Source organism: Musca vetustissima, unplaced genomic scaffold, assembly GCF_032173495.1.
Source record: "Musca vetustissima isolate MV318-11 ecotype Yass unplaced genomic scaffold, APGP_CSIRO_Mvet_v1 utg12733, whole genome shotgun sequence".
Taxonomy (NCBI): Eukaryota; Metazoa; Arthropoda; class Insecta; order Diptera; family Muscidae; genus Musca; species Musca vetustissima.
In genome coordinates, this window is record NW_026885694.1 from 8,134 (window position 1) to 30,615 (window position 22,482).

Here is a 22,482-nt window from a genome sequence, read left to right on the forward strand (position 1 = left end):
GCTGGTGAACATTTTGAGGCTTAGCTCTTTGTTATTGCACAAATAATTATTGTGAATATAATAAGTATACACACCAAACATATTTAAATTGGACCAGTTAAATACAAATATATAAATATAAAATTTTGTTTTTTATTGGATATGTTAGCATAAATTCTAGATTGTTTATACCCACCACCATAAAATGGGGTGTATACTAAATTTGCCCCGAAATATGCACCACAGACACCTTATTTGGTCAGAATAAAATTCTATGCCGACTTAGCCGTTTCCGTATTTTTGTTAAAATCAAAATAGATCTCGCCCTATTGGAGATATAGCTTTGAAATTTTGCACATACATTTCTACAACTCCCAGGATTTTTGGTATTGAATATCGATTGACTTTTAGCTATTGACAGTGTTGCCAATTTAGCACTTTTAGTGCTAGATTTAGCACTTTTTAAACTCGTTTAGCACCAAAAAAAGTGATCCGTCACCTAGCACTTTTTAGCATTTTTTTATTTTTCAGTAATGTTTTATAATTTTGGTTTCATCCCAACAAATTTTCCCGTTTTTCGATTTCATATTGACGCATTGAAATTTCCCTATGTTTCATGCGATGAATTTGATATTCCAATGTTAAAAAAGGGACAGTACATTTGTAAACAAGTAAAATAATCGTATCCAGGTTGTGTCGTGCATTCAAAAGTTCTCAATAAATGGTCGGGTACTTCATATGGAGATTATGACATTGTCTGCTAGTAGATTGTTTATATATAAAAAACAAATAAAGAGGTTCATTGTATGAGAGGGATGTAAAAATCTTGAATATGAATTATGTTGGAATTTTCTGAAAAAAGTTTTTTATTCACCGGGAATCCCGAATGCTAAGTTATAACCACTTAGGAGTACCGAACAGGACCAAAATAGAAAAATTCCGTCAAACATATATTTTTATACCCTTCACCACACTATGGTACAGGGTATTATGTCTTTGTGCATATGTTTGTAACAGGCAAAAGGAAACGAGATAGACACATGGTTCCTTTTGATTCGAATTGGATTAAATTTGACACAGCTCATTTATTTTGAGAAAAATCGATTCCGAACGATGTGTATTAAATTTTGTGAAAATCGGTTCAGATTTAGATATACCTCCCACATATATTTTCGTCCGATTTAAATGGTGCACCAAAGTCCCTATATATCCTTCGATTTTCACGAAATATAGCATAGGGTACTGAATTGAGTCTAGAATGATGGGAGGTATGTTTCGGAAAAATCGGGTGCACCGAACTCCTAATATTTGTGCGATTAGCACAAAATTTTGCACAGCGTATCAAATTGAGACTTGAATGAGGTTATTGCGTTTAGTTGAAATTGGTGCATAGCTTCCATATGTATTTAGAACGGGTGTCTGATTGAAATTGATTGATAATTGTCTTCATATATGTATGCTAACCTCCAAAATCCCGCAATGTGAAATTACAGTTACTTTGGGGTAATGTGGTGCTGCCGTTAACCAGCTACCCCTAAATATGTACCGAAATACAAATCCGAAAATTAGGTTAAAAATTTCCCCAAAACCTTAAAAAAATTAAACATTGGGGTATGATGCACCCAAAAAGGCAGATATATTTAATTTCCAATACCAAATGTCCTAGGAGTAATGCAAATTTACAAAGCTCTGTTTTCATTATTGCGACCTCAATCGAACGGGCATGGCTTAATTGACAAGGAATAGCCTTTAAGAATAAATGGGGTCTCTGATGAATATTTCAAGTATGTTCTTTTAATTTTTTAGCACTTTTTTCTGGCACTTTTTTAAAATTTCTAGCACTTTCTAGCATTTTTTTCAACAAAATCTAGCATTTTTTCTCAACAAAGTTTTGGCAACACTGGCTATTGTCCCCATATAATGGTACCATATTGGGATATTTGGTGTTTTTGAGGATTTAGGGCACATTTTTCAATTAAAGTACCTATTTGGGGTTCTCATTAAGTACCATATCTTAATCCAAAAATTATCAACAATGGTCCACTATTAAGCGTAGCTCCCATATAACAATATTCCATATATTTTGGAATGTTTCGGCACATGTTTTCTCAAATCGCCTGTAATTTAGTATTTTGAATCCCCAGTACATACCAAAAATTTTTAATTGCCCGGGTTACGTTATTCGGTATTTTGGTCACGTTTTACAGCCTAATTGGCTCTAATTTGATATTTTGGTTGTCAAATCTTCCTGAAAATGTAAAAAATAACGATTTTTGAAGGTGTGTGGGCATATCCATAAAAAAGGGCAACAGTAAAGTACGGATATAGCGAACTAGTAGGGACCGAGCAAATTAGTTCGTTATAGAAAAAGTTCGTTGTATCCGAGGTAAGGCAAACCCTAGGATAAGCAGGAAATATATATTCAGTTCCGAAATTTAGAGGTTTTGTGTCCTTTTTGACAGCGCTGGTAACCTAAAAAGCCAAGGGAAAAATTCCTATTTCCAAGATATTTGAAAATATTCGAATTAAGATTTCTCGAAAACTTTGCATTTTAGTATATTTGGCAATATTACTGATATAACGTGAGGAATATTTTTGTCTAATACGTTAACCCTCTGTCGACGCTTTACCAGAAATTATTGAAAACTCATTTAAAACGGGGATAATAGCAGGTCAGAATATTCTTCAAAAATAATCGCCTTAAAGTTTTACTATAAGTTTCAGAATAGATAAAATTTCAAAAATCAGCCCAAACGTCAAAAATCATAAAATTATGAAAACTCATTTTGGGATTATAACCGATCTTATTTGTACCAATTTTTCCCACTCCATCAAATTTTAGTAAAAGTCACTGAACAAGAGAAATCTGTATATTTAATATATAGATGTCAATTTGGCACAAATAATTTAAAAAATATTAGCAATTTTTTACATAGAAATTTGGCAGTATTTTTTTAATAAAGTGTATGAAAGTTAAATGGAACTTGATTTTTTGTGCAAAATTTCAAAAAATAAAATATTCTACATCAAATTTCACTATAGGTCTCAAAACAAACTATATATTTTCAATAGTTTTTAGGAGTTAATGTATGAATTAACAATATTGGCAACAAATTCTTTGTTGACTCCAGTAGGAGTCAATAGATGGAGAAATGTGCCAAAATCTTCAGTAAGACTACATCTCAGGATTATTTCGTAAAAGACAAAATTTTTCCGCATCGAATTTCACTATTAGTTACAGAAGAAACGTTATCTCTAATTTGGGTATATATTTTCTATTTCATAAAATTTCGCAGATTTTGAAAATTTGGATATACACATATGTTCTCTGAAGAAGATCGGCCCTAAAACGAATTTTCATATCTTTTAGATGTTTAGGCAGATTTTTGAATTTGGTCTATTCTGAGACTTATAGTAAGAATTTATGGCAAACATTTTTGTCTAATATTCGAACCTGCTATAATCGTTTTAAATGAGTTGTCAATCATTTCTGGAAAAGGGACCGAAAATACCCCTTCAGTAATATTAGCAAAAACACCATGTACCTAAAATGTAAGGCTTTGGAGAACACCTAAACCAAATATTTTTGAATATTAAAACAACGTAATGTGGAGGGCAAAGTTATATGAGGCTATCACCAACGTCCACAGTATTTTATTTCGGTGAGTGGGGTGCTGGCTGCTGGTTCAATGTGAAAATTGCGGGACCAATATTTATTAAATCGTGAAAGAATTACCGAAAACTTGAAGTCATCATTATATGAAGTGCTACGCCTAATGAAGGACCTATATGGCTCAATTTCGAAGCTAACATTTTTGCATCACAATACCATCCTTCATGCTAAATATTAAAAATACCGAAAATTGATAGGTATCAATATATGAGGCCTAAATGCGGACCCATGTAGTTTATCCTCGAACCTGATGTTCTAGTCTTTTATCTAGATATTCACCGAAGGTAGAATGATTACAACAGATGGCTAAATCATATTAAAATTCCAAATTACAGCGAATTCGATTGAAAAAGGCGTTCAACAACCTCAAAATAAGGAAAATTGGGGAGTACCCTTAACCTATATTTATATTAACCTAAAACCGAAAAATAGCCTATATTTATAATTTTTAGTAGATAGATTTGCTACCCAATAAGAATTCAAAGTTCTAAATTGCAGCCAATTTGGTAGAAAAATACGCTCAAAACCCCCAAAATATTAAAAAATTATAAACCTATGTTATGAACCTATGTTTAAACCTATGTTTATAATTTTAGTCGAGAAATTTGGTTACCAATAGATGCCCAATGTACCAAATTTCAGCAAATTCGGTTGAACGTGTTCATGAACCCTAAAATACCAAAAATTGGTGGTACCCTTATATGGAAGCTATGCCTAAATGTGGGCCGATATAGTCCATCTTCGAACTTGACTTACCTACAATTCTATGCAAAATTTTGGCGATCTATCTCGTCATAGAACTTTACGCCGATCAAGAATGTATATACTTTATAGGGTCGGAAATGATTATTTCGATGAGTTACAAACGGGAAAACAAACTTAATATATCCTCCATAGTATGCTGGAGGGTATAATAGCGTATCTTCTATTTTTAGCCCCTCTTTCATAATGCGTTGGAATTTTCTGATAATTATAAAAAATGAAATTTGTTGCACAGTGTTATTATCAATTATATCTAAAGGCCGTGAGTGACCAGCCTTTTGTGTCTTCTATGTCAGAAGATAAAAAAAAATATTAGGGGTGAATTGTAAATATATTGATTGTATTTGATTTATTGAAGATTACAAATTTTATTTCGCCTCCGAAAGTCGTTTTAGTGGCTTCGGAAATGCCCATATGACATTTCGTCGTTCACAACTTTGTGGCAGTCAAAATCATAATAAATTTTCATACGGACCACACTGCTCAGGACTAAAAACATGTTTGGACAATGAGATCCCAATATTTCGCAGCAAATAACGCAATCGCTACTCCTCTTTAACTTGAATTGTACCCAGAAAAAATATTAAACAATATATCAATGATCTGAATTTAAAAATCCTATTTCATACAATAATAAAATATGCAATATTTCGTATCCCATTGAATAATTGGATATTTTTTCACTTTAAAAGATTTTGAACTTCGCTCAAAACTTAACAAAATTGCAGACATTTGAAAAAAATTAAATCTTTTAATTCGATTATGCAAAGTTACAATTGGTCTGTTCCCTTACTGCAAGAATCTACAAATTTTTACTATTTTTTCCGATATCATAAAGGAAAAATTGTTATCGTAGTAAAAAATTGTACATCCTTGCAGGTTCTGGAACAGACCAAATGTTATAAAATAATTGCTCGGTTTGGGTATCTGCTATAATTTTAATTTTTTTTTTGTTATTATAATTATTTTTCCTTTAGCAATTAAACATTTTTTGTCAGTTTTTTAGGGGAACACATACTTTATTTATATATTTGCATATTATTCAAAAAATTGTATTAAAGCCGATTATCTGACCCGTTAAGTAAACACAACAATAATTAATATTCATAATGTTCATTAATTCCATGAGCATTAGCCTGTTGTTTAAAACATTTGCCATAATCTTCAGCTGCTTGACAAGGATCCGACGAGACTTCAATGTTGGCGCAAGCATTGATAATTTCCGAAGCCACTTTCATTTTATCAGCATTGCCATCGGTTACTTTTTCGGCATGTTTTAAAGCAACTTCTGTGGCAAATTTTCCAGAGGCGTCCATCTGAAAGATAATCGTAAATTACTACAAATATCTACATCTATGAACTTCTAATCAATTAGGAAGCATTCCATACCACTTCGAACTTCTTCATTAAGCAAGCACGCAAGCATTTCCCTTCCATAGTTGAGGCTGGTTTCCTTCCCACCAATTCTTCTATATCGACTGAAAAATAAAGAATTTTGTTATATTTTGTTTAATTGAAATTGTAGCCTAACATCATTTCTCTGAGGGGAGTGTCGATTAATCATAGCCTATCCCTGTCATTTTATTTCTCTGTAATAATCGTTATTTTATGTTTATGAAAAAATCTTACCATCAGTGGCACCAACTTCACTTTTACATTCTTCGGCTTTAGTTTTAAGCTTTTCAATGGCTTGTGCCTTATCGAATTCTCCACGAACGACAGCAGCTCCAAAAATGCACATAACAGCCAAGGCTACCAATAATTTGTTTGCCATTGTAGTTATTTTTTGTTTCAAAAACGTTAAATAATTTATTATGTATAATGTTTGGATGTTAAATTCCAACTGTTATTCCACTTCGATTTTCCAGTTATTTATTTGAAATTTAAACTTAAACTATGTTCCACTTTTTTACTGAAAAATAATTCATGTGTGAAATTATGGGTTATGATGTTCCACGGTGACGAAAAATACTACAAAGTAAAGACGACCTTATAGTTTTGAATATTCCATTATTTTCTTTTTCAAATGTTATCTTTGAACTTTGTTTTGAATATTTGAATGAACTTCCTATTCAATGATTGTGACGTCAGCAATTGGATAGCAACCAAAGTATTTATTTTAAGATAATTTATATAAAATATTCAGATGAGAGACATGAGACAGATTAAAGTAATGTGTACAAAATTTGTTTTTATTTTCATACCTCATAGTAGTTAATAAAGCTCATTAATTCCCCAAATTTTCAAATAAAACACAGTCAAATCTATTTTTAAATCAATTGGATTTAATTGAGTCATTTCTTTTATTTTAAGAATAGGTCTCTGAGGGATAAGTCCGAATTCCAAATTCCTTACCCAATTAATGTCATATTTCGAAGTTGTTAACCGATTATCCTTAATTGTCATTTTACAGAAAATTTTTGGTGCTTTCGTGAGCCTTACTGATCAGTGATCACGTAAAATCGACACCACATACAAAGCGTAATGTTTTTGATCACATTTAAAATACGCATTCACATACACACTTTATATAATGTGTATTGAGGAAATCCTGAAAATAAAAACTAAATTTTATACGTGATTTTGGAACAACGCAATAAGCTCAATAGGAGACAATTGGGTTCCTGAACCCAAAATATTTTTGTTGTTTTGTATTTCAATTGCGACAAGATGTGAAAGAATGAGGTGGAAATAATTATTACAGGTGATATTTATGACGAAACACAAGTTTTACAGGAAACTCGAAGAGATCCCAAAGCAAGATACTTACAGAAGGTACTACCCCTTTTAAATATTTTGATATTCCTATGCAGATCTTCAAATGGAAGTGGGTAACACACTCTTCGTATAACAATTATTCAAATAGGTTCATACATTGAATTTGTAATATTATTTTCGCATTTCGTATAACCTCTCAATAAAGATACCGCTCCATATTCAAGTTGCCATATCCAACATTTTTGCGTCCGTCCATCTGCTGTAATCACGGAAACATTTGAAGGAATCGAAATATAGTTCCATACTCCAAATAAAATAGCTTCTGGGGAGAATATCCCACCAAAAAACTAAGCGAACTGATAAAGATCAGTGGCGAGATCCGAAACTACATTCTCCACTAATAAATAGTTGTTTTTTATAAAAACAACAAACTGTGATTCAGCCTGACTATTTTAAAAAATATATATTTTTTGATATTTTAATAATAAATCTCTATTAAAAGTGATATCGGTCACTTTTTGGTATATCCCCTGTTACCCCCATTATTCAAAAAAGTCGCGGAAGTGTATGGAAAAGTGTGTTTGGAAACTTAATTTTAAATACATATCAGTAAGCCTATGGTTGACATTTTGGGCATAGAAAAATTTAGGTTCTGCCGATATTAAAGTATTTTTTACAACCTCAGTCTTATAATACTCCAAGTTTCTTTGGGCTAAATATGTTTCAGATAATTTGAGGTCAATTTACAAATATCCACCCATCCCTCGTTCTCTCTGCCTGACTGGTGCGCATGATAACTCTCGAAGGTAGGTACAAATTTTATCCAATATTTACGTATCGTAATATTTCTTCGAAACCTGCGTTAATTTTGTAAATTTTTCGGTCAACTCCTTCAGGTTCCTCTCCCACAAAATGGTAAAAATTTTGCTGAAATTTAATTTTATAATGCGAACAAAATATCCGATTTGAACCAAAGCCATTAGAATGTTTGAAGATGGGGCTGATCGGTACACTGCATCTAGTGCCTACCAACAAAATGTCATAATTGTGAAAATTTGTAAACTCAATATTAATCGAATTGAATTCCGATTTCATCCAAACTTTAAACATTCTAATACTTTTACCTAACCTAGATCAATTTCGGATCAATCGGTTCACCCCTTTAGGGGTGTTAAAATTTTGAAAATTGCATATGAAGCTAATGGAGTATCAGATTCAGATCGGTTAAATTTACACCATAATGTTTTCATGAAAATGGAATCCATCGGTCCACTCCATCATATACCTCCTACCCCAAAAGAATAAACACTTTTTACTTGATACCGTACTTGATTGTTTTATCAACATTTTGATTTGATTTTTTAACAAAATTTAAATCAAACTATCAAACAAACTAAAACAAACTATTTATGAATGGCCTTTATTATTTGAAGATAAATTTTATTATTGGAAGTGTCAGACGATGGCTTACAAAATCTTATTTTTTCACTACAGTCGAAATCGTTTATAACGACATATCAGTTATAAAAGACTTATCTGGAGGAAAATTCTACCCTTTATCTGATATCGTCTATAACGACATATCTCTTATAACGACCAATTTCGCTGGTCCTTTCACTGTCGATATAAGTGATTTCGTCTGTAGTTAATTTTTCCCAATAAAAATGGAACCCAGAAATATCAACTTCTAGTTATTGTGTTAATTTCGAAAAATATTCACCTTATTTGGCAGTTCTACTAATTGTTCGGTTCTAGTAACTAAACTACAAGATAAAATCACAATTTAAGCAAGAACAATGGTTTATTTTCATTTTTAGATAAACGTAATTATATTTTTTTTAAATAAATAATTATATATTTTTTTAAATTAAATATTTGTTTTTAGTTCTTGGTAACGTATACATTTATAAATTTATTATAAGTTATATGTTGAAAGAGGTCGGATAACAATTTATCATCAACAATTAATATTGATAATGTTCATTAATTCCATGAGCATTAGCCTGTTGTTTGAAGCATTTGCCATAATCTTCAGCTGCTTGACAATGATCCGAGGAGACTTCAATGTTGGCACAAGCATTGATAATTTCCGAAGCCACTTTCATTTTATCAGCATTGCCATCGGTGACTTTTTCAGCATGTTTCAAGGCAACTTCTGTGGCAAATTTCCCAGAGGCGTCCATCTGACAGATATATGTAAATGAATACAAATAAATACAAAATTGTAATCGGTTAAGAAGCAGTTCTTACCACTTCGAATTTCTTCATTAGGCAGGCACGCAGACACTTTCCTTCCATAGTCGAGGCTGGTTTCCTTCCAACCAATTCTTCTATGTCGGCTGAAAAATAATTAATTTTGTTTAATGGAAATTCAAATTTCAATCAATAGGAAAGTGCAGCTTATTTGGATTGTCATGTTTATAGCCTAACATCATTTCTCTGAAGAGAGTTTCGATTATTTTTAGTCAATCCCTTTCATTTTATTCCTTTGGTGCAATCTACTTCTCTCTTGGAAAATCTTACCATCCGTGGCACCAACTTCACTTTTACATTCTTCGGCTGCAGATTTAAGTTTTTCAATGGCTTGGGCCTTATCGAATTCTCCACGAACCACAACTGCTGCAACAAAGCACATAACAGCCAAGGCTACCCATAGTTTTGCCATTTTAATAATTTTTTGGTATTTAACTGTCAATGATTTTTTAATGTTAAATGTTTGAATATTCAATTCCAACTGTTATTTCACCTAGAATTTCTTGCTATTTATTTCAAAAAATAAACTAGCATTTTCACTTTATTTCCCATCCTTTAGTTGAAAACAATTGATGTGTGAAATTATGGGTTATAATCTTGAGAGTGATGAAAAATACTACCACATAAAGTTGACCGAGTAGTTTTGGACATTAAATTGTTTTATTATCAGTTCTGAACTTTGATTTGAATTTCTATTCAATGATTGTGGCATCAGAAAAAAAGTAATAAAAGTTGATGTAGCTTCAGTAAGTTTCATGGTATAATTATAGGTAAATGCAATACTCAGGTGATTTGATTACAAACGTAATACAATGTGTCTGAAACCCTTTTTTATACCCTCCACCATAGTATGGAGGGTATACCTATGAAGTATATATATTCTTGATCTGCGTCAAATTCGCTAAATTTCTATTCGCTGAAATTTAGTACAGTGGGTTCCCATTGGGTTGGGGAGAGGTGGACAACTTTGAACAGCGCTCGTAAAATCTCGGTTTCAAATTTTTTCGACCCGCGGCCAATTTTTTATATGCCAATCTTGTTCTTTATCTTCGTAACCATTTTGACTAGATTTTTCTGTTGACGACAAAATGTACATGAGTGACCATGTCCCTACAAAAAAAAGTTATTATAAATTTCCGTAAAATACCACAGGTGGGGCACCTTCGAACATGCCCAGAAAACTCCAGTAAAAAGCGGAGTTTTTAACTTTTGTCTTCGATTTCTCAAAATTTCAAATGGGTTAATAAGACTACGAAATTAATTGTATTTTTCACCATATTAATTTTTGTTTTTATGTCATTTTATGCTTTAATAAATTTTTCAAATTTTTTGTATATATTTATACCCTTCACCACACTGTGGTACAGGGTATTATGTCTTTGTGCATATGTTTGTAACAGGCAAAAATAATCGAGATAGACCCATAGTTCCTTTTGAGAATATGCATAGAATCACTTTCTGAGTCGATTTATGCATGTCCGTCTGTCCGTCCGTCCATGTATTTTTGTTAACAAAGTACAGGTCGCATTTATTATCCGATTTGAATGAAATTTAGCACAGGTCACTTAATTGGCCCAAGGACGAACCCTATTGAAATTGGAGAAAATCGGTCCACGTTTAGTCATAGCTCCCATATAAGGGTATCCCCCAAATTTCGGTATTTTGAGGGTATATAGCGCGTTTTTTGACTGAATTCGCTGAAATTTGGTACTTTGAGTTCTTATTGGGTAGCAAATCTCCCTACTAAAAATTATAAATATATGTCCATTTTTTCGGATAGTCCCCATATAAGGGTACCCCCAATGTTCGGTATTTTGGGGGTTTTGATCGCATTTTTCGATCGAATTCGCAGAAATTTGGAATTTTGAGTTCTTATTGGTTAGCAAATTTCCCTACTAAAAATTATTAATATAGGTCAATTTTTTCGGATAGTCCCCATTTAAGGGTACCCCCAATTTTCGGTCCAGTTTTTCTGGTAGTCCCCATATAACGGTACCCCCAAATTTTTGGTATTTTGAGGGTTCTGATCGTATTTTTCGACCGAATTGACTGTAATTTAGTACGTCGAGTTCTTATTAGGTAGCCAATCTCTCCATTATAAATTATAAATATAGGTCCATTTTTTCTGTAGCCCCCAATTTGCGGTATTTTGGGGTTCTTGAGCGCGTTTTTCAACCAAATTCTTTGTAATTTGGTTTTTTGTAGTCGTATATGGTAACAAATAACCCCTTTTTATACACTTCACCACACTGTGGTACATGGTATTGTGTTTGTAACAGGCAAACAAATCGAGATAGACCCATGGTTCCTTTTGAGAATATGTCCGTCCGTCTGTCCGTCCGTTCATGTACTTTTGTTAAAAAATCGGTTCAGATTTAGATATAGCTCCCATATATATTTTCGTCCGATTTTAACTTATTGATGCCCCAAACTCCCAATAGTGATCCGATTGAGACAAAATTTTGCATAGAGTATTGAATTAGGTCTAGATAGTCATATGCCAAGTTTTGTTGAAATCGGTTCAGATTTAGATATAGCTCCGATTTATAGTTTCGTCCGATTTAATGTAAATAGTGCACCGAACTCCCAATAGTGGTCCGACTAAAGCAAAATTTTGCACAGAGTACTGAATTTAGTCCCGAATGATGTATGTGAAATTTTGTTGAAATCGGGTCAGATTTAGATATAGCTCACATATATAGTTTCGTCCAATTTAAAGTAAATTGTGCACCAAACTACCAATATTGTTCCGATTGAAACCAAATTTTGCACAGAGTACCGAATTAGGTCCCGATTAATGTATGCGAAATTTCTATATCAACAGGATATTGTAGATATTAACATGTCTTGCATGTACCCATAGTGGTGAAGGGTATCATATAGTCGGCCCCGTCCGACTTTTGAACTTTCCTTACTGGTTAATATAATCATAGTGATGAAGGGTATCATATAGTCGGCCCCGTCCGACTTTAATACTTTCGTTACTTGTTTATATTAAAATAGTTATCCAATTTGTTCCGCGTTTTTGTTTCTAAGATTCTGTCGTAATCATTTCACCTGCGGAGGATATCGAGATAAAAAGCTAGATCGTAAGGTTCGATAATGAACTATAATCTACCCTAAGGCCTACCCCCTGTGTGGGAGGTACCAGAAGGAGTGGACCGATATTCCCCATCTTCGAACTTGTACTATGTTTGGAAGAAATAATAAGATGGGCAAAGTTTGGATGAAATCCAAATTTTCTGAAACGGAGTTGGTCCAAAGAAACATGGGGTCTAGAACCAATATTTCCATTAAGCACATTTTCACCGTGCCAAAGTGTAAATATTCTCATCAGCCATAAGGCTGAGAGTATCCATTAAAAATTTCTGAAATTAATTTCGGTTTGTAGTAACGTCGGTATAGGTCCATTTTTTGATATTTTCCCTATATTTTCATTTCAAGTACCTGTCAGTATATCTATGCTGGAGAGTATCCAATGTTCGGCCCGGCCGAAAGTCCGCTCAGGTAGATACAAAAAATCGAGATGGGCCGATGGTGAAAAAAGTAAAATTTGTTCTTCATAAATATAAAATGAGTGGATAATTAAGATTTTAAAATTTTTTCTTTCAATATAGGTCATTTGTACGGGTGTTAAATTCGTATATATTTATATGGAGAGGTATTACTAATCGAGAAAATATATTAAAATACCTGTACTTTTGTACAGGTCAAATGTCCATTCTTGGCACTGACATTTCTACTTCTTCGGAATAAATCAAAATGAAATCTTACAATTTTCTTTTATTTCATTCAAAGATTCTACTATCTCTTCTATAGATTCGTTAAATATTTGTACATAATTACGCTGCTCAACCAATCGTATTTCACAATATGAATGTAGTCGTTTGAATGATTGGTTTGTTGTGTTAATTTTGAAAAATATTCACCTTTTTTGACGGTTTTACTAATTTTCCAGGTCTAGTGCGTTTTATGCAATTTTCTACTCTCAGAACGATTTTAAAATTCGCTGTTTTTAGGTAACGCTAATTTACAAGAAAAATTCATAATTTAAACAAGAAAATTATATATTTTTATTTTTGAGATCAACATAGCTATATACTTTTTTAAATTCTTAGTAACGTATATTTTTATAAATTTGCAAATTATTAAAAGTATATGTTGAAAGAGTTCGGATAACAATTTTCCATCAATAATTAATATTGATAATTTTCATTAATTCCATGAGCATTAGCCTGTTGTTTGAAACATTTGCCATACTCTTCAGCTGCTTGACAATGATCCGATGAGACTTCAATGTTGGCACAAGCATTGATAATTTCCGAAGCCACTTTCATTTTATCAGCATTGCCATCGGTTACTTTTTCGGCATGTTTTAAGACAACTTCTGCGGCAAATTTACCAGAGGCGTCCATCTGAGAGATACATGTAAATAAAAGCAAATAAATACGTATATGAACTTCTAACTAGTTAGGAGACATTTCTTACCACTTCGAACTTCTTCATTAGGCAGGCACGCAGACACTTTCCTTCCATAGTAGATGCTGGATTTTTTCCCACCAATTCTTCTATATCGCCTGAAAAATAAAGAATTTATTTTGCATTTAATTGATATTAAAATTCTATGCAATAAGAAAGTGGTGGAAAATGGCATCTTGAAACCTGAAACTACTTAATTTTAAATTCATTATAATCGCTCCCGATAAGTTAACCATTTGATGTTATCGTTGTCGGATGTCTGCGTATAACTTACCATCCGTGGCACCCACTTCAATTTTACATTCTTGGGCTTTAGTTTTAAGTTTTCCAATGGCTTGCTGTTTATCGAATTCTCCACGAACGACAACAGCTCCCACGATGCACATAACAGCCAAGACTACCAATAGTTTTGCCATTTTTATTAATCTCTTATAATTTGACGTTAATGTTCAATGTTTGAATTTAAAATTCTAACTGTTAATCCGCTACGAATTACTGGTTATTTATTTGAAAAACAAAACTAACATTTTCATATTAGTTTCCATATCCATTCTCTCTTTAGAAATAATTCACCTGTAAAATTATGGGTTATGATGTTCAGACGACGATACTTTCAAATAAATTTGACCCTGCAGTTTTGGATATTGAATTGTCCACATTTACTTTTATTACCTTTTACTGACGTCACAATCATTGAATTAAAAGTAAAATCAAAGTTCAGAATTAATAATAAAATAATTAAATGTCCAAAACTACTCGGTCAACTTTATTTGGTAGTATTTTTCATCACTCCCAAGATTATAACCCATAATTTCACACATCAATTGTTTTTAACTAAAGTATGGGAAATAATTCGAAAGTTCTAGTTTATGTTTTTCAGATAAATAGCAAGAATTTTTAGGTGAAATAGCAGTTGGAATTGAATATTCAAACATTTAACATCAACAAATTATTGACAATTAAAAAAAATTAACTAAAATGGCAAAACTTTGGATAGCCTTGACTGTTATGTGCATTATCGGAGCTGTTGTTGTTCGTGGTGAATTCGATAAACAGCAAGCCATTGAAAAACTTAAAACTAAAGCCCAAGAATGTAAAAGTGAAGTGGATGCATCTGATGGTAAGATTATATCAAAGGATAAAATATGGTAGAGACTCAATATATGAATGCTTTTGCCTAACACCACCATGCTATATTTACTATTATCATAACTAGTAACACTACGCAACTTTAATTAAAACGAGAATAAAATCTATATTTTACAGCCGATATTGAAGAACTAGTGGGAAGAAAACCAGCCTCAACTATGGAAGGAAAGTGTCTGCGTGCTTGCCTAATGAAGAAGTTCGAAGTGGTAAGAAATACTTCCTAAATGATTTGAATTTCATATATGTATGTATGTACATATTCGTAATAATTTCCATATGCACACATATATTATTCAGATGGACGCCTCTGGTAAATTTGCCACAGAAGCTGCATTGAAACATGCCGAAAAAGTAACCGATGGCAATGCTGATAAAATGAAAGTGGCTTCGGAAATTATCAATGCTTGTGCCAACATTGAAGTCTCATCGGATCATTGTCAAGCAGCTGAAGAGTATGGCAAATGTTTCAAACAACAGGCTAATGCTCATGGAATTAATGAAAATTATCAATACTAATTATAAAACATTTAACACTATATATACGGATGTTTAGTTACTTTTACGTATATAAGTCAATTTGACTCACCCCAGAAAATGTATGTTCTTTGTGAAGAAAGCTCTTTCAATTCAATTTAAATAAAATATTCATTGCCAGAAAACTCACAGAAAACGTTTTTACATATAAACTTAATTTTATACACGGTCTTAAGGCTGAAGTGTATAGCTGGATGCATGGTATAATAATAGAAGGTAACAGCAAGTGTTGTTGTACAAAAAACGATACAACAACCACATGGAAATTTGTTGTTGTAAGTTCTACTAGTGTCAACTCATTTGACAGAAAAATGTAAACAAACAAACAAATTATCATTAAATTATATTTATTTTGAAAATGAAATATTTTCGAATCCTCAAAATAAAAATTGAAAAACATGAATGGAACTGTATTAAATTTATATTTCTATCCCTTCCACATCTTTCGTATAATTGAGCCATTGCCATATAAATGTGTAACACATATGAAAATGCTGGGAATAGCGAGTTATTCCTTGAAGAAAGATTTGCTTCCTCAAACTTTCCCAGCAGGCAGATTGAGTAAATTGAATACAGGAGCACATTTAATAAAGAACAATTTCAAATTGTATGCGTTCATAATTTTTCTGTTGGGTGATTTTTAAAAACATAATTTGTCAAATTCATATTGACACTAGTATTACGTTGGAATCAAATCAGCTGGGATTTGCTGTTACCTTTAATAATTGTACCATGAGCTGGATGGTGCCAAGCTTTGCACATCGTAATATTTCATCCAAACATAAATCATGTTCGAAATTGGAGAAAAGCTGAGAAGTCATTCTAATGGCTCCCATACAAATTTTTAAAACTTTGCTAAAAATGATGTATAATATCCTGCGAAAGGATTATAAGTTTTGACATAACCTAATAACCTTGCATAACCTAATATTTTTTGTAAAACTATGTTTGAAGGTGGAAATTATTGGTCATCGCTTTCTGGTACCTCCCACTAAAGGTCCATGTTTTGAAAATTTATAAATATATTATAATGCGAATGGAGTTTCCGATTTGGTAAAAAAATTGCACATCGTAACTTTTTTTGAATCTGAAAATGGGATCTTCCTGTAGTACCTTCTCCATAAAGGGTCAAATATTTTGAACATATGCCCATGGACGAAAGCTATTGAAATTGGAAAAATTCGGTTCAGATTTAGATATACATAGCTCCCATATATAGATTCGTCTGCTTTTATGTAAATGGAGCACCATACTGCCAGGTTGACATCTGTGAAGTTTTGTTGAAATAGGTTCAGATTTTATGAAAATGGTGCACCGAGGAGACTATATGTGTTCTATGTATAATCACGAAATTTATCAGCGGGTATGGATTTTAGTCTGGTATGCTTTTTGTTATGTTTCAAATCGCTTCAGATTTAAATATAACTCACATATGTATATATTTTAGTCCCATTTTATGTAAATGGTGCACCATTCAAATGTAGAAAAAGCTCCCAAATATATTTTTGTCCCTTTTTATGCAAATGAAATATAGCATAGCGTATTGAATTGAAATTGTTTCAGGTTTAGATATAGCTTCCATATATATTTTCGTCCAATTTCATTAAAATGAAACATTGAATAACGTGTATTGGATTTTGTGTCGAGATAAATTTTTGAAATGCGCACTGTGCTGCAGCATACCAAATGATGGATGCCACAGTTGCTTAAATACGCCCATTTATATATAGCTCCCAAACGTATTTTGCTCGATTTCATACAAATGATTGAAAGCAGACTGTCTAGCTGTCACTAAATCTCATTCTGTGAATTCGCCTTAATAAAAATATTGCACTGGGGATTGATATCTGACTTGCTACGTTCTCCCGATTTTATCGTAAAAACTAATTTCCATAATAAACGAAGAAATGATAAAAAAACTGTTATAGGGATCTCAGCAATTTTAAATTTAAGAAACTTTGGTTTTGAAAATCAAGAATATGGTTAATTTGGAAAAATAAAGGAGAAACGTCTTATTTTCAGCCGGTCCGGTCTTTTTATAACCTCCACAATGCATGGCTCAAAAATAATAAAAACAAAGCCACGAATATGAAAGGTAAGCTAATTAGGGCTAATATTGAAACATTTTTGTAAAGAAATAATATTTAGTTTTTTTTTGTGTTTTGCACCGTAACTCAAGAACTACTGCACCGATTTCGACCAAACATTATGTTTATGCTCTATGGGGCGTGAGGATGGCGCGGTATATATTTTCTTTGCGTTTTGCCCGATTAAAGATTGGGTGCTTAATCGACATTAAGTATTCCGACACCGATTCATACATAGCCTGTTTTCGTGAAAAGCGCATTGGAGTCAAACGAAAAAAGAATAACTTATCACATTCAAATAAAATTCATTTAAATCTACTTATAAAAATGAAGTAAACAATGTATAGAACGGCGGGACCGATTTGACTACAAATATTTTTCAGTCATCTGTAATCTGAAAAATACGCGAAAATCTTGAAAACATTGATAACGACTGCACCAATTTGACTCACATTTTCCTACGTTTGTTTTTAATTGCAGTGGAAAGAGTTTTACCAACGAAAATTTTTAAGAAAAACATAAAATGGTCGTAGATTGGAGTAATCGAATGTTGTGTTACTTAAACCTTTTATAACTCAAGAACGTCTCCAAAGGGCTTATGAATCGTATGTGATCAAAATAGGAATAGCAATTACGCCATCCATACTAAATTATCCTTTGAGAAAAGAGTAATTAGATCAAAACTTGACCTTCTCCTGAAAAATGTTCGGGTCTGCTAGTCTTAATTAAATTTGAAATAAAATCGATTTGGTTGAAAATCGTACCAAACAATAGTGTTTATATGGGGTTCACCCAGAAAATTAAGTCAATGTTGATAGTTTTTGGTACGAAGATTTAATAACTAATGAAACTTCAAAATAACTAATTACAGCAAATACCAGAAGAAAAAGAGCAAAATAAAGGGACTACCGCTATATGTTGGCTACCCCAAATAGTGGTAAAAATTGATATTTGCTAAAAATATGTGCTACACAATGCCAAACACAGGCAATTTTGGTGAATTTGAGACTAATATCTTCCAATGCTATATTGGTAAAAGTCTATTTTAATTTTTTATTACATTAATACATGCAACTTTCAATAATTGTTATAATTATTATCGGCTATAACTTTCAAGTTAATGAACGATGTCAGACGTTCACAAAATTCTGGACAGAGAAAATATAATATTTCGTTTGATGATATAACCAATAAAATATTCTCTGGCGCTGCTTGGCACTAGGTTTTGAAACACGACCAATTTGGAAAAAAATCACTTTTATGATGATTATCTTCAAATTACCAATAATTTGAACATTTTGACACATGTCAAGGAAAGATCAAACATCGAACGGGGCCGACTTTATGATACACTTCTCCACTTTGGGTACATACAAGAGATGTTCATAAGGACAATATTTGATACAGTGCACTGTCCCAAATTTTATCTCGATCGGAGGAACGTTTAGTATTTGGTACACAATTTGCATGAACTCAAACGAAAATACATACATATATCAGATCAAGGCGTAGATTATATTTAGGTACAAATGGGTTGCAATAAATTTATTTAAGGGAACCCCCCCCCTCTCGATTTTAATTTTTCAAGATTTTCAATGGGCTGGTAAATGAATGCCAATGCTTTTTAAGGTTTGTAACATTGCACATATATATTTGAAGATTTAAAAAAGAAGAAAAATAATTTACAAAAAATTTTGGTTATTGTTTTGTTGTTGTTTTTTGTAATTAAAGAAAAGTCCTTATTTTTTCATTACCTTTTTCTGACATCACAATCATTGAATAGGAAGTGAAATCAAAGTTCAGAATTGATAATAAAACAATTTAATGTCCAAAACTACTCATTCAAGTTTTTTTGGTAGTATTTTTAATCAATCCCAAGATTATAACCCATAATTTCACACATGAATTGTTGTCAGCTAAAAAGGATGGGAAATAATGTGAAAATGCTTTTTAAATAAATAGCAAGAAATTTTAGGTGAAATAGCAGTTGGAATTGAATATTCAAACATTTAACATCAACAAATCATTAAATAAAAACAAATAACTAAAATGGCAAAACTCTGGGTAGCCTTGGCTGTTATGTGCATTTTTGGAGCTGTTGTCGTTCGTGGAGAATTCGATAAAAAACAAGCCATTGAAAAGCTTAAATCTAAAGCTGAGGAATGTAAAAGTGAAGTGGGTGCATCTGATGGTAAGACTATATAAAAGGATAAAATATGGTAGACTACTATAATCAAGGTAAAATCTATATGGACAAATTATTTTGCATAACACCACGATGCTATATTTACTGTTACCATATCAAGTTACACAGTGCGATTTTAATTCAAATTATATAAAATGAGAAAAATCATTTATTTTACAGCCGATATTGAAGAACTGGTAGGAAGGAAACCAGCCTCAACTATGGAAGGAAAGTGTTTGCGTGCCTGCCTAATGAAGAAGTTCGAAGTGGTAAGCAATGCCTCCCTAACTAATTAGAAGTTCATATATGTATTTATTTGCTTTACATTTTACTTACATGTATCTCCCAGATGGACGCCTCTGGTAAATTTGTCACAGATGTTGCATTGAAACATGCCGAAAAAGTAACCGATGGCAATGCTGATAAAATAAAAGTGGCTTCGGAAATTATCAATGCCTGTGCCAATATTGATGTCTCATCGGATCATTGTCAAGCAGCTGAAGATTATGGCAAATGCTTCAAACAACATGCTATTGCTCATGGAATTAATGAAAATTATCAATATTAATTATCAAACATTTAATAATACGAATAATAAAAATGTTGGATTCATCAAATTATATATTTTGTATTAAAGGGAGAGAGAAGATTTTTGCAGGAAGTTTTTTGTAGGATGATTATGGTAATCTTATTGGTTACATCGGTTATCCTTTTATGATAAATTTATTTATCAAAACAAGATACTATTTATTGATAAAAAAAATACGAAGACATAAATTCCATATATTCTTCCGGTATAGTAAACGCAATTCATGCATATTCCCAATGTAGTGAGGGCTCGATTTTCCTACTTTCTTCCATTTTTCGATTTTAAATGTTTATGCATTTTTGTGAAAAAGTATTCCAAAGAATACATTGGTTGCTAAACTCTCATTGAGTTAATATACCGGCCTCTATTTCCTATTCAAATTGAATTGATGTTTGTCACGCACTCGGAATATATTTTTCACGTTTTTAAAGTTATTACCTACGTAGATCAATAACTGTGGTACATTTGTACCCATCCAAAATTAGCGCTTTAATTTATTCAAAAATTGGATTATCGTGCGGTTTTTTAATTAGTCTATATGGATCTGTTCTAGATGTAGGAACTCAAAATTATATATACATTAAAATAATATATATTAAAATCCATGTATAAATGAAAATCTGTCTAAAAATCATAGTAATTTTGTTACAGCTTTATTAATTATTTTTTATCGGTATCTAATTCAAGTGTCCCTAACCGATCTGCAAATTTTGGATTAAGGGGACCTCCTATTCTAGGTTTCAAAACATTGAATTTTAATTTTTTATTTTATTCGAGCCTACACTAATTGAAGAATGTCCCTTTAATTTTCAAACACGTTTTTCTCGTTTTTCTCCACGATAACTCAAAAACTAATAACACTCTTCAACACAAAAAGTAATTTTCGGCAAATTCCAAAAACTTATGATTGAGGGTTGAAAATAGAAGATACATGCATCGGTATTTTGAAAGTTTACGTCGAAGGGTAACCTAAAAAGACGTGACAATATTTCCCATCTCTAGGACATATTCGGATTAAAATTTCTTGAAATCCTTGCATTTTAGGTATATGGTGTCTTTGGCAATATTGCTGATATAAATGTTAGGAATATTTTTGTCTAATACGTTAACCCTCAGTCGGCTCTCTGAAGGGTCTTTTCGGTCGCCCTTTAGCAGAAATTATTGAAAAAGCATTTTAAAGCGGTTATAGCATGTTAGAATATTCTGCAAAAATGTTCGCATTAAAGTTTTACCATATGTCTCAGAATAAAAAAGTCAAAAACCTTAAAAATATACAAATTTTCATCTTTTTTCCGAGTTTGTATAAATTTTTCCAATAAGATTTAGTTTTGGAAGGACAAAAATATTTTACATGAAATTTTAGTATAAGTCACTAAACAAGAGTCAATTTGGGATAACAAATTAAAAAATAAAAAAAAAAATTCAACAAATTGTATGAAAGTAACATGAAACTTAATTTTACGAGCATAGTATCAAAGAATAAAATATTCTATATCAAATTTCTCTATGAGTCTCAAAATAAGCTGTATATTTAAATTTAATAATTTTTAAGAAATGTCTAGTCTGACTTTAGTTAGTGTTAATATTATTTTTTTACTATTTATTCCATTTTGAAAAAATTGAAAATTGCTATAAAACATTTTTTTTTTACTGGAACACAATTAATAAATAAATCATTTATTTTAGTTCTTAAAATTGATAATTTTCATCGATTCCACGAGCATTAGCCTGCTGCTTAAAACATTTGCCATAATCTTCAGCTGCTTGACAATGATCCGATGAGACTTGAATGTTGGCACATGCATTAATTATTTCCGAAGCTACTTTCATTTTATCAGCATTGCCATCGGTTACTTTTTCGGCATGTTTCAAAGCAATTTCTGTGGCAAATTTTCCAGAGGTGTCCATCTGAAGGAGGATTGTGAATTAAAACACAAATATGTATATTTTTCTGGTCGTATGTTTGATTATCAAAACATCTTACCATTTCGAACTTTTTCATTAGACATGCACGCAAACATTTTCCTTCCATTGTTGAGGCTGGTTTTCTTTCCAACATTTCCTCTATATCGAC

The 22,482-nt window shown here is 31.9% G+C and overlaps 5 protein-coding genes across 5 annotated transcripts; 1 reads left to right on the plus strand and 4 right to left on the minus strand.

The window, feature by feature from the left end:
- Window positions 1–5,511: 5,511 nt before the first annotated feature.
- LOC133332949 (general odorant-binding protein 28a-like) lies at window positions 5,512–6,188 on the minus strand. Its single transcript, XM_061541314.1, has 3 exons — window positions 6,044–6,188; window positions 5,804–5,892; window positions 5,512–5,730 (listed from the first exon to the last, which is right to left on the minus strand). The coding sequence occupies exons 1-3, from the start codon at window positions 6,186–6,188 to the stop codon at window positions 5,512–5,514; spliced, it is 453 nt and encodes a 150-aa protein (XP_061397298.1).
- Window positions 6,189–9,091: 2,903 nt separating this feature from the next.
- Window positions 9,092–9,797, minus strand: LOC133332955 (general odorant-binding protein 28a-like). Its single transcript, XM_061541319.1, has 3 exons — window positions 9,656–9,797; window positions 9,383–9,471; window positions 9,092–9,315 (listed from the first exon to the last, which is right to left on the minus strand). The coding sequence occupies exons 1-3, from the start codon at window positions 9,795–9,797 to the stop codon at window positions 9,097–9,099; spliced, it is 450 nt and encodes a 149-aa protein (XP_061397303.1). The 3' UTR covers window positions 9,092–9,096.
- A 3,782-nt stretch (window positions 9,798–13,579) lies between these two features.
- On the minus strand, window positions 13,580–14,280 carry LOC133332947 (general odorant-binding protein 28a-like). The gene is made up of 3 exons (XM_061541312.1): window positions 14,139–14,280; window positions 13,874–13,962; window positions 13,580–13,800 (listed from the first exon to the last, which is right to left on the minus strand). The coding sequence occupies exons 1-3, from the start codon at window positions 14,278–14,280 to the stop codon at window positions 13,582–13,584; spliced, it is 450 nt and encodes a 149-aa protein (XP_061397296.1). The 3' UTR covers window positions 13,580–13,581.
- Window positions 14,281–19,683: 5,403 nt separating this feature from the next.
- On the plus strand, window positions 19,684–20,387 carry LOC133332946 (general odorant-binding protein 28a-like). The gene is made up of 3 exons (XM_061541311.1): window positions 19,684–19,825; window positions 20,000–20,088; window positions 20,169–20,387. Exons 1-3 carry the CDS (start codon window positions 19,684–19,686, stop codon window positions 20,385–20,387), a joined length of 450 nt encoding a protein of 149 aa, XP_061397295.1.
- A 1,710-nt stretch (window positions 20,388–22,097) lies between these two features.
- LOC133332948 (general odorant-binding protein 28a-like) lies at window positions 22,098–22,482 on the minus strand. The gene is made up of 2 exons (XM_061541313.1): window positions 22,393–22,482; window positions 22,098–22,316 (listed from the first exon to the last, which is right to left on the minus strand). Exons 1-2 carry the CDS (start codon window positions 22,465–22,467, stop codon window positions 22,098–22,100), a joined length of 294 nt encoding a protein of 97 aa, XP_061397297.1. The 5' UTR covers window positions 22,468–22,482.